General features: G+C 44.9%; 1 protein-coding gene across 2 annotated transcripts in view; it reads left to right on the forward strand.

Moving 5' to 3' along the window:
- LOC143286561 (uncharacterized) overlaps positions 1–8170 on the forward strand; it is a 43768-nt gene extending 35598 nt beyond the window's left edge. The window contains exons 4-6 of one of the 2 annotated variants that reach the window (XM_076594174.1): positions 2889–3025; positions 5494–6517; positions 7420–8169. In XM_076594174.1, the coding sequence (XP_076450289.1) occupies positions 2889–3025; positions 5494–6517; positions 7420–7721 (1463 nt within the window). In that variant the 3' untranslated portion in view covers positions 7722–8169. Of the gene's footprint in view, positions 1–2888; positions 3026–5493; positions 6518–7419 lie in introns of both variants that reach the window. The other variant, XM_076594175.1, reaches the window with a different exon arrangement.
- Positions 8171–12500: the final 4330 nt, after the last annotated feature.

Consider the following 12500-nt stretch of genomic DNA (forward strand, 5'->3'; position numbering starts at 1 on the left):
TTGATGTGGTGATGGTGGTTGATGATGATGATGGTGGTGGTGGTAATATTAATGATGATGATGATGGTGGTGGTAATGATGATGGTGGTGGTGGTGGTGATGATGATGATAATGGTAATAATGATCGTAATGATAATGATGATGATGATGAAGCTGACGATGATACTGATATGGTTGACCTATAAAATAATAATAACAATAATAGTAATGGTACTTATAGAGCGCTGAATCTTGTGCAGAGCCAAATCAAAGCGCTTTCACGCCAGTCATTCACACGCATGCATAACTCAAAAACTGGAGAAACTGAAGACAAGGAAGAGGCAGGGAAGGAAGGCTATTTTGGGAAGAGGTGGGTTTTCAGGCCAGACTTGAAAGAGCTGAGTGTGGAGACTCGACGAAGCGAAAGAGGAAGTTCATTCCAATTGCAAGGTCCAGAGACGGAGACAGAACGGCGGCCAACAGTCGAGTGTTTGAATCAGTTCTCATGCTTTGAGCCATCCTTGTAACTGAAACTAAAGCTTCGTCATCTTGTGAACATTCTTTATCACAGTCCTTGACTTTTGTACAGTCCTTTGCTTCATCGAAGGCAAGGGAGAATTGGATTGAAGGAAAATGCCAGGACATAGAGGAAAACCTGACAAGAAACAACAGCAAGAAAGCCTACCAAGTTGTGAAAGAACTTACCAACACAAGGCAAGGTAGAACTATGTCCAACATCCAGACCAAGGATGGAAAATGTCTAACAGAAGAACAAGACATCCTAAAGCGATGGACAGAATACTGCTCAGAGCTATACAACATACAGACCACAGGTGATCCAGCAATACTGAATGTCCCACCAGCCACTGATAACAGTAATCACCCCATACTCCGTGAAGAAATAGAGGCAGCAATAGCATCGCTGAAAAAAGGGAAATCGGCAGGAGTGGACAACATCCCATCAGAACTGGTCCAAGCAGGGGGTGAAGTTATGATAGATGTGCTACTGAAAATCTGCAACAAGATCTGGCAAACAGGGGAATGGCCCACACCGTGGACACAATCACTGATCATCACCCTTCCCAAAAAGGGCAATCTCCAGCAGTGTCAAAACTACCGCACCATCAGCCTGATTAGTCATCCCAGCAAAGTCATGTTGAAAATCCTGCTTAACAGACTGAAACCACAAGCAGAAAACATCATTGCTGAAGAACAGGCAGGTTTCAGACCAGGAAGGAGCACAACTGAACAAATCTTCAACTTGAGGTTGCTATGTGAGAGGTACCATCAACACCAACAAGACCTCTACCATGTCTTCATTGATTTTAAGAAGGCATTTGACAGGGTCTGGCATGCAGCTTTGTGGGCTACCATGAATCTGTACAACATCAATGCCAACCTGATCAGACTGATACAGCACCTCTATGACAAAGCCACCAGCGCCGTCTACCTCAACAATAGCATCGGGGACTGGTTCAGAACCACAGTCGGAGTGAGACAAGGCTGCCTACTCTCCCCAACACTCTTCAACATCTTCTTAGAAAGAATAATGACTGACGCACTGGAAGAGCATGTAGGAACAGTCAGCATAGGCGGCAGAACAATCACAAACCTACGTTTTGCCGACGACATTGATGGACTGGCTGGAAAAGAAGAAGAACTGGCAAGCCTGGTCAAACATCTAGACAAAGCCTCCACATCGTATGGAATGCAAATCAGTGCGGAGAAAACCAAACTGATGACTAACAACACCAACGGCATCAGCATTGACATCAAAGTCAACGACGAAAAGCTTAAAACAGTCCACAGCTTCAAATATCTGGGAGCAATCGTGTCAGATGAAGGATCTAAACCAGAAGTACTCTCGAGAATTGCCCAAACAACAACGGCACTCAACAAGCTGAACACCATCTGGAACAACAAAAACATCGCTCTCAGCTCAAAAATCAGACTGATGCGTTCCCTGGTTATATCAATATTGCTCTACGCCTGCGAGACTTGGACCCTGACTGCAGACATCGAGAGAAGAATCCAAGCTGTCGAGATGAGATGCTTTCGTAGACTACTTGGCATCTCCTACAGAGACCACATCACTAACACGGAAGTGAAGAACAGAATCCAGCAAAGTATTGGACCCTACGAAGACCTTCTGTCCATAGTGAAAAAACGCAAACTTAGATGGTATGGACACATCTCCCGATCATCTGGTCTTGCCAAAACGTTCCTGCAAGGCACCGTACAAGGAGGCAGAAGGAGAGGACGGCAGAAGAAGAGATGGGAAGACAACATCCGGGGGTGGACAGGCTTGACGCTCGGTGACGCCCTGAGGAAATCAGAAAACCGTGAAGAGTGGAGAGGAGTGGTGGCCAGGTCAGCAGCGGTGCCCCAACGGTCTGAACCCAGACTACGGGAGAGGTGAAGGTGAGGTTGCTTCATCAGTGAAGGGGTTAATGAAGTGTTTGTCAAGCGCTCTGTTGACCGTGTATTTGAAAGCGGTGAAATCGTTTTTGTGGTCTGCGATGTTAAATAAAATGGAAAATGGTTGATTTGATCTTGTCAGGGTTTTCGTTGTGTTGTTTTGTCTGTTTCGTTTTTGTTTTGGATTTATTCGAGTTGCATTCTAACTTTTAGATAATCATTTTTTTTTCTCGTTTTGTTTGATTCATTTTATTATGATTATGATTATTATGATTATTATTATGACTATTATGATGATGACGATGGTGATGATGATGATGATGATGATGATGGTGATGATGATGATGATGATTATCTTAAAAAAAATAGAAGTCAAGTTTTATTTATATTCTCACGGCTTGATTTACGCGTTCGGTTTACGCAAAAGACCAGGCATATGCTGGAAAAAAAATTACAATATTTTTGTTTTACGTCTGAATCTGCTGTGACAGGGATTGGTCAGGGACTGTCCCTGGTGGCGTCATTCGTTGCCATTGGTTACAACTTCCCCAACCAGGCCAGCGTTCTGACCGGGATGTGTGTGTGCGGGTCTGGTCTGGGCATCTTCATCCACCCTCCTCTTTTGCAGGTCAGGCCCGGCCACTCTCTCTGTCTCTCTCTCTTGGTTGGTTCTTTTCATTCAAAAGTGTATTCCAAACAGAAAAAAAAAAATTATGATAATATCAAACAAGTGGCACAGAACAAACCTAGCCAGATGTAGACCGAGAACACTTGGCTTTAATAATAATAATAATGATAGTATTTATATAGCGCTGAATCTTGTGCAGAGACAAATCTAAGCGCTTTCACGCCAGTCATTCACACGCATGCATAATTCTAAAACTGAAGAAACTGAAGACAAGGAACTTGGGAGGTAGGCTAGGGGAAAGAGGCTATCTTGTGAAGAGGTGGGTTTTAAGACCAGACTTGAAAGAGCTGAGTGCGGAGACCTGACGAAGCGAAAGAGGAAGTTCATTTCAAATGCAAGGTCCAGAGACAGAGAAATAACGGCGTCCAACAGTGGAGTGTTTGAATCTGGGTATGCGTAAACAGAGTGGATCCGAAGCCGATCGTAGAGAGCAAGATGGAGTGTAGAGGTGAAGGCAGCCACAAAGATAGGAAGGAGCAGATTTGTGAAAACATTTATAACATAGTGCTGATCTTGCACTTTATTCTGTGTGAGACAGGGAGCCAATGGAGATGTTGCAAAATAGGAGTGATGTACTCTCTTTAATGCCAAAAAAAGATGGTTTGAAACTGGCACAGCAACACAGTCTACCTGTCCAATATGTAACCCAGCTACTGATGACGAAAACCATTTTGTTTCAGTGCAAATCTTATGGTTTTATTCGTAAAAAATGTATTCTTTTTGAAAAGGATGTAGTAAAAAGAGAAGATATGATATTGCTGCTAAGATCGAATGATGAAGATATCATAAAATCATTTGTTAAATATATTTCAGAAGCATGGGATTTTCAAATGCTCAAATATGAGAAAAGCAAAACAAAAAGCAATCTTACAAAATTACGCTGTGACTGTTATTATTAATTTAGGACCCCCCCCCCCAACTATTATAGGATATGTTATCTGATGATAATTTGATAGATACACATGATTGTGTGTATGTGTATGCAATAATATTTATTCATTTTTGGATGGTCGAGCAGACCGATGTTATCAGCTGTTTTATGTTTGTCTCATTTTCTGAATATGCACTTATTTGTGTGTGTGTGGTGAGAATATTGATTTATATTTTGTTTGTTTATGTCTCTTGATAATGTATTGTTCCCCCCTGTCACATTGACTGCAATGACAGTGAAACATCAAAGCGTCAAAGCGTCTCTCTCTCTCTCTCTCTCTCTCTCTCTCTCTCTCTCCCCACCTCCTTTCTTCTCCTTCCCTCCTGTATTCTTCCCATCTTGTCAGTCACACAACGTTTCAGTGTACTTGCTTTTTATTGTTCCTCCACAGCATGATTATTATAACATCATGTTCGTTCCTAACGTGTGTATGTGAGGAGGAGAGATAGATAGATAGAGAGATAGATAGACAGATAGATAGATAGAGAGAGACACACAGAGAGAGCGAGAGACAGAGAGAGAGACAGAGACAGAGACACAGAGAGAGCGAGAGACAGAGAGAGAGACAGAGACAGAGACACAGAGAGAGCGAGAGACAGAGAGAGAGACAGAGACAGAGACAGTGCGCACACGTGAGTGTGTGTGTGTGTGAGTGAGAGAGAGAGACAGAGACACAGAGAGAGTGAGAGACAGAGAGAGAGAGAGACAGAGACAGTGCGCGCACGTGTGTGTGTGTGTGTGTGTGTGTGTGAGAGAGAGAGAGAGAGAGAGAGAGAGAGAGAGACAGAGACAGAGACACAGAGAGAGCGAGAGACAGAGAGAGAGACAGAGACAGAGACACAGAGAGAGCGAGAGACAGAGAGAGAGACAGAGACAGAGACACAGAGAGAGCGAGAGACAGAGAGAGAGACAGAGACAGAGACAGTGCGCACACGTGAGTGTGTGTGTGTGTGAGTGAGAGAGAGAGACAGAGACACAGAGAGAGTGAGAGACAGAGAGAGAGAGAGACAGAGACAGTGCGCGCACGTGTGTGTGTGTGTGTGTGTGTGTGTGTGTGTGTGTGTGTGTGTGTGTGTGAGAGAGAGAGAGAGAGAGAGAGAGAGAGAGAGAGAGACGCAGACAGTCGGTAGTGTTCTTTGATTGATGTTTGCTTTGTATTCTTCCTCGCCCCCTTTCTTCCTGTTTTCCCTTCCCTCCTTTTATCTAGTTCTGTCATCCTTTCTTCTTTCTTTCCTTCCCTACTAACCTTCCTTCCTTCATCCTTTCCTACCTTCGTCCCCCTCCTTCCCTAACGACCTCCCTTCCTTCGTTTCATCATACCCTTCAACCTCCACCCCGGCCCCTACCTTCTTTCTTCCCTACAAATTTCCTTCCTTTTTTTCACAGATGTTCTTCTTTCTCCATTCGTTTTCAAAATGCGTTCTTCTTCTTCTTCTTCTTAATGAACACTATACCTCTCCTAACTCGGTCCCTGCAGAAGCTGGTGGACATCTTTGGCTTTCACGGAGCGATGCTGATCCTGGGAGCGGTCTCACTGAACACCGTGGCTTGCGGTCTGGCCACGCCGCCCTCCGACTACGAGAAACAGCGAAAGCTGTCCCGGAGACACGACAGCCCCACTTCTTCTTCCTCTCCCCGAAGTTCCGGTGGACGTGAAGTGTCCCGGAAACACGACACCGGAAGTTCCGGTTGTGGCGGTGGTGACGTGTCCCGAAAACACTACTCTGGAAGTTGCGGTGGTGGCGCTGGCGGTGACGTGTCCCGGAAACACGACACCGGAACTTCCGGTTGTGGCGGTGGTGACGTGTCCCGAAAACACTACTCTGGAAGTTGCGGTGGTGGCGCTGGCGGTGACGTGTCCCGGAAACACGACACCGGAAGTTCCGGTGGTGGCGGTGGTGGTGACGTGCCCCGGAAGAAGAAAAATAAGAAGCAGCAGCAGCAGAAGCAGAAACAGAAGTTCCGCTCATCTTCCTTCCGCTCCCTATGCGACGTGCTGAGCGACCTCCGTTTTCTGCCGCTGCTGGCGACGGCGTTCGGCTTCTCCTCGGCGCTGTCCTGCTACTACATCTACCTGCCGGACTTCCTGCTGCACAACCGCTACGACCACCTCACCGCCTCCTTCGTCCTCTCCGCCACAGGGATGGGCAGCATCCCGGCCCGTCTCATGACCGGGGTGGCCTCCAACGACCCCAGCATCGAAACCACCACCTTCTTCTTCGGGATCCACGCCTTGGCGGCCGTGGTGACACTGCTGGTGCCTTTCATGGCGGAGTGGGTGGTGGGGCAGATGGTGCTGGCGGTGCTCTTCGGCGTGTACACGGGCGCCGTGTGGGCGTGTTACTCGCCCTTTCTGTTGGAGCTGCTGGGCATTCGGCGGGTGGCGGACGGGGTGGGGCTGTACCTGTTCACCATGGGCGTGGGGTCCTTGGCCGGGCCTCCTCTGGCCGGGAGTCTGTACACGGCCAGCGGAGACTTCCACCTGGTGTTCTACTTCACGGGTCGGTTTGCTTGGGTGTCGTTGTTGTTATTGTCTGTTTATAAAAGTGTTCTTAAAAATGGTTGTATGGCCTTCCTTGATTGTGATAGTAGTATACAAATTAGTAGTGGTACTACTATTACTACTAGTGCTGCTGCTGCTACTATTGCTACTATTGCTGCTACTACTACTACTACTGCTGCTGCTGCTGCTACTACTATTACTACTAGTGCTGCTGCTGCTGTTACTACTGCTACTGCTGCTGGGGTGATACTGCACTTCAGAGATGCGCTCTCCCTAGGAAGACAACAGCCAGTACAATACAATTTCACACAGAGAAATTTGTGGTTACAAAGAGTATTGTATTGTGTTGTATTTCTCTTTTTGTCACAACAAATTTCACTGTGTGAAATTCGGGCTGCTCACCCCAGGGAGAGCGCGTCGCTACACTACAGCCTCACCCTTTTTTGTATTTTTTCCTGCGTGTAGTTTTATTTGTTTTTCCTATCGAAGTGGATTTTTCTACATAATTTTTCCAGGAACAACCCTTTTGTTGCCGTGAGTTCTTTTACTTGCACTAAGTGCATGCTGCACACGGGACCTCGGTTTATCGTCTCATCCGAATGACTAGCGTCCAGACCACCACTCAAGGAATAGTGGAGGGGGAGAAAATATCGGCGGCTGAGCTGTGATTCGAACCAGCGCGCTAAGATTCTCTCGCTTCCTTGGCGGACGATTTACTTCTAGGCCATCACTCCACCTTATACCATACCATACCATACCATACCATACCATTCAACACTACACAACACAATACAACACAACACTACACAGTTCTCATCCTCAACATCAACACTTCAACCCCCGCACCCCACCCCCCACCCCCCACCAACGCTTCACCTACTTTTTTTTCTGGGTTTCCAGCCGCTATGTTTGCTGCAGCGAGTGGAGCAGCCATGTTGTCTACTCTGGTCAAGCCCAGAGAGTTACTGCCCAACAAATCCAAATCCAAACTCCACAAGTGGCGCCCGTCTTTGATGGACCTGGACCTGGAAGTCGCAGAACCTCTCCGGCAGCAGCAGGCGGAGGAGGAGGAGGAGGAGGAGGAGGAGGAGGAGGGGCAGGAGGCGAGAGACAGTCTGTTGGTGTCCACGGATGACGAGAACGGTCGTCACGTGCATGTGGTTGCCGACATCGACAGGACAGACAGGACAAGAAACTGTTAGAGCGGCAGTGCCTCGGAGAGTGTGACTGTGACTGTGACTGTCAGTCAAAGAGTGACGACAGGGTAGAAGATGCTTGCGTTCTAGCAAGGATCAGTTGATTTAAACATCTTGAGCGCCAGCTTTGTTGTTGTTGAAAGATTCATGCCCTGTTTTCAAGTGGAAGACAAGACAAGACAAGACAAGGCAAAGCAAGACAAGGCAACTTGACAAGACAGGATAGACAAGAGATTTTGTCAAGAGAAGACAAGACAACTTGTCAAGACAAGACAAGACAAGACAACATGTCAGTACAAGACAAGACAAGACAACTTGTCAAGACAAGACGAGACAAGGCAACATGTCAGTACAAGACAACTTGTCAAGACAAGACAAGACAACATGTCAAGACAAGACAACTTGGCAAGACAAGACAACTTGTCAAGACAAGACAAGACAACTTGTCAAGACAAGACAACTTGTCAAGACAAGACAAGACAACTTGTCAAGACAAGACAAGACAACTTGTCAAGACAAGACAACTTGTCAAGACAAGACAACTTGTCAAGACAAGACAAGACAACTTGTCAAGACAAGACACGAGAACTTGGCAAGACAAGACAACTTGTCAAGACAAGACAAGACAACTTGTCAAGACAAGACAACTTGTCAAGACAAGACAAGACAACTTGTCAAGACAAGACAAGACAATACAACTTGTCAAGACAAGACAAGACATGACAACATGTCAAGACAAGACAAGACAACATGTCAAAACAAGACAACTTGTCAACAAGACAACTTGTCAAGACAAGACAAGACAACATGTCAAGACAAGACAAGACAACACAACATTAAAATGTCAAGACAAGACAAGACAAGGCAACTTGTCAAGACAAGACAAGACAAGACAACATGTCAAGACAAGACAAGACTGTGTTTTTGTCAGGAAAGCCCATGATGAGGGGGTGGAGGGTGAGAGGAGGGGGGGGGGGGGGGGCTGGTGGGGGGGTGGGGGGGGGGGGGGTACATGAAAATTGTTATTTATTTCATGCAGCTGATACAAGATATGAGATTCACCCGGCATTGTGCTCACAGTGGCCGTACCAACCTTTCGGGTGACGACTGCTCGCGGAAAGATTCTTCCACAACGAGTTTTGGTGAAAAAATGGTTTGCGACAGTTTGTTAGACGACAGCTGCCGCAGACACCACTATGAATGCTATGAAGACGTCACTGTATGTGAACTGGTCCGTATGTTCCACGTCACTGTATGTGAACTGGTCCGTATGTACCACGTCACTGTATGTGAACTGGTCCGTATGTACCACGTCACTGTATGTGAAGTGGTCCCTATGTACCACGTCACTGTATGTGAACTGGTCCGTATGTACCATGTGACTGTATGTGAACAGGTCCGTATGTACCATGTCACTGTATGTGAACTGGTCCGTATGTGCCACGTCACTGTATGTGAACTGGTCCGTATGTACCACGTCACTGTATGTGAACTGGTCCGTATGTACCACGTCATTGTATGTGAACTGGTCCGTATGTACCACGTCACTGTATGCGTATGTACCACGTCACTGTATGTGAACTGGTCTGTATGTACCACGTCACTGTATGTGAACTGGTCCGTATGTACCACGTCACTGTATGTGAACTGGTCCGTATGTACCACGTACTGTGTGCGTATGTACCACGTCACTGTGTGTGAACTTGTCCGTATGTACCACGTCACAGTATGTGAACTGATCCGTATGTACCACGTCACTGTATGTGAACTGGTCCGTATGTTCCAAGTCACTGTATGTGAACTGGTCCGTATGTACCACGTCACTGTGTGTGAACTGGTCCGTATGTACCACGTCATTGTATGTGAACTGGTTCGTATGTACCACGTCACTGTATGTGAACTGGTCCGTATGTACCACGTCACTGTATGTGAACTGGTCTGTATGTACCACGTCACAGTATGTGAACTGGTCCGTATGTACCACGTCATTGTATGTGAACTGGTCCGTATGTACCATGTCACTGTATGTGAACTGGTCCGTATGTACCACGTCACTGTGTGCGTATGTACCACGTCACTGTGTGTGAACTTGTCCGTATGTACCACGTCACAGTATGTGAACTGGTCCGTATGTACCACGTCACTGTATGTGAACTGGTCTGTATGTACCACGTCACAGTATGTGAACTGGTCCGTATGTACCACGTCACTGTATGTGAACTGGTCCGTATGTACCACGTCACTGTATGCGTATGTACCACGGTACTGTGTGTGAACTGGTCCCTATGTACCATGTCACTGTATGTGAACTGGTCCGTATATACCACGTCACTGTGTGCGTATGTACCACGTCACTGTGTGTGAACTGGTCCCTATGTACCACGTCACTGTATGTGAACTGGTCCGTATGTACCACGTCACTGTATGCGCATGTACCACGTCACTGTGTGTGAACTGGTCCGTATGTACCACGTCACTGTATGTGAACTGGTCCGTATGTACCACGTCACTGGCACGTGCTAGGAACCCTTCCCACACCCGCACACCCACCCCCAAGAAAAAAGACACCCCTGCCCCCATAGAAAACAAAGACATCCCCCCCCACTCTCCCCCAAAAAACAAACAACAAAAACCAACAACAATCAAAAACAAAAAAAACAAACAAACATCAAACAAACAAACAAACAAACAAAACAAACAAACAACAACAACAACAACCCTCCCCTTCCAAAAAAAGAAAGAAAAAAAAAAGAAACAGCAATTCAAATACACCCAAAACATTATCATGACAAAAACCGATTGGACCTTTGTTATACTGGGAACTGGTGTATGTTTTAACTTAAGAAGAGGTTGTTTTTTTTAACACAAGAAAATCACTAAAAAAAGATGAACAAAAAGGAAACCAGTTCAGATGTTTACCGATCGGAAAATTAAAAGACCAGACGAGGAGTAATATTTTTCTGAGCACTGCAAAGATGATTTGAAAGGTGACAAAGTTCAGATTAAGTAATTTACATATGTTAATTCCTATCACGCTATGTAGACAGCACTACTATGATAATGTTGTTTCTTTAGAAAGAGAGAGAGAGAGAGAGAGAGGGGGGAGACAGACAGAAGAGAGAGAGAGAGAGAGAGAGAGAGAGAGAGAGAGAGAGAGAGAGAGAGAGAGATTCTGAAGCAAAGTGTGAACTTTCGAAAGTAGACTTGAACACCTATTGATTTTAGATTAATCTGTTGCTACTTTCAAATTATCGACGCAAAACGTATTGTTTATTTGTTGTGGGAATTGAATCGCTGTTGCTGAGAGCTTTCTGAAGTGGAGCTTTTGGTTCTAAAACCAGTTATTCCTGGTTATCATTATTGATATCAATCCAGTGACAATCTTAGGTCAGATGCCAAACTCTGAGCGCTTCGCAAAACACTGAGTCATTTGCTCAACGAGCTGCCTACCTTGGCAGAGCCGACTGACAGCTGCCATTGGGCGCTCATCATTCGTTTCATGTGTCATTCAGGCTAGGTTTCAATCACGAGCACGCATGCACAAGTATGTTAAAGCGGCTTTTTCTTCCCAAACCAATGATAGGTTTTAATTTGGCACATGTGTCTACTACTGCTACTACTACTACTGCTGCTGCTGCTGCTGCTGCTGCTGCTAATGATGATGATGACGACGACGACAGCAACAGCAACAACAGCAATAATGATGATACTCTACTACTACTACTACTACTACTTACAATAACAACAACAATAATGATAATAATGACAAGAATCTATAAACTCCAAATCTTGTGCAGAGACGATTCTAAGCGCTTACTGCACACCAGTCTTTTACACACTTGAATAGCAGTAGCTCTGATTCCGAGGAATAAAAGATAGAAAAACTTATTCATAAAAAAATGTGAAGAGAAAGCTGTTAAAACTGTACACCGTGAAGAGGGAGGGGAGGAGGGGGAGGGGAGGAACTATTTTTGGAAAGCGGTCGGTAAAAGTTTCCACTTCCAGCGGCAGGTACTTAATTAAAGAATCATTGTTACCTGTTGTTGATGTATTGTTTCTGCAGTTTACGCGTGTAAATCAAAGTGCTGCTTTAGCTCCGGTGAACATTCATGCGTTGATTCTTTTATTATGATTATATGATTATTAATTGATCCAAAACGTGCCTCACTGCCTTTCGGGAAAAAGGGCTTTCTCATGTAATATGCAAAAAAGAAAAAAAAAAAAGAAAAAAAAAAAGAAAAAAAAAAGGGATCGGAAAACGTCACGTGAACCTGGTTGCCATGATTAATGGAAAAGTTTGACACCGCTCGGTTACTTAGTAATTTAGTATTTATTTATTTATTTATTTATTCATTTATGCATTCTTATTGTCTTATCGTTTTGGTGCGACGATCGTGAAACTTTTGCGAAGGTATTGTATGAAACATATATATATATATATATATATATATATATTATATATATATAAAAGACATGTCGATAGTTTGTCGATTTCTGTGAAATCCAGACATGTATTTAAAAAAAAAGAAAGAAAAAAAGGGTGCGAGATATTGGTGGATTCAGATCATATGAACGTGTCGATGAGGTCTTGAACAGAAGCAACAGCGAACACCGGTCAGATGCATGAAGATTGTGCGGATTATCAGATGAAAAAAAAAAAAAAAAAATGGAGTGGTAACACGAAAGAAACATTGAAATCACAAAACAACTGTGTGTATGTGTATTTGAATATGCAGAAATCTTGAATGTGTAGGCATGTAATGTTCTTTCTCCAGACATGCATTC

Source organism: Babylonia areolata, chromosome 10, assembly GCF_041734735.1.
Source record: "Babylonia areolata isolate BAREFJ2019XMU chromosome 10, ASM4173473v1, whole genome shotgun sequence".
In the NCBI taxonomy this organism is placed as follows: domain Eukaryota; kingdom Metazoa; phylum Mollusca; class Gastropoda; order Neogastropoda; family Buccinidae; genus Babylonia; species Babylonia areolata.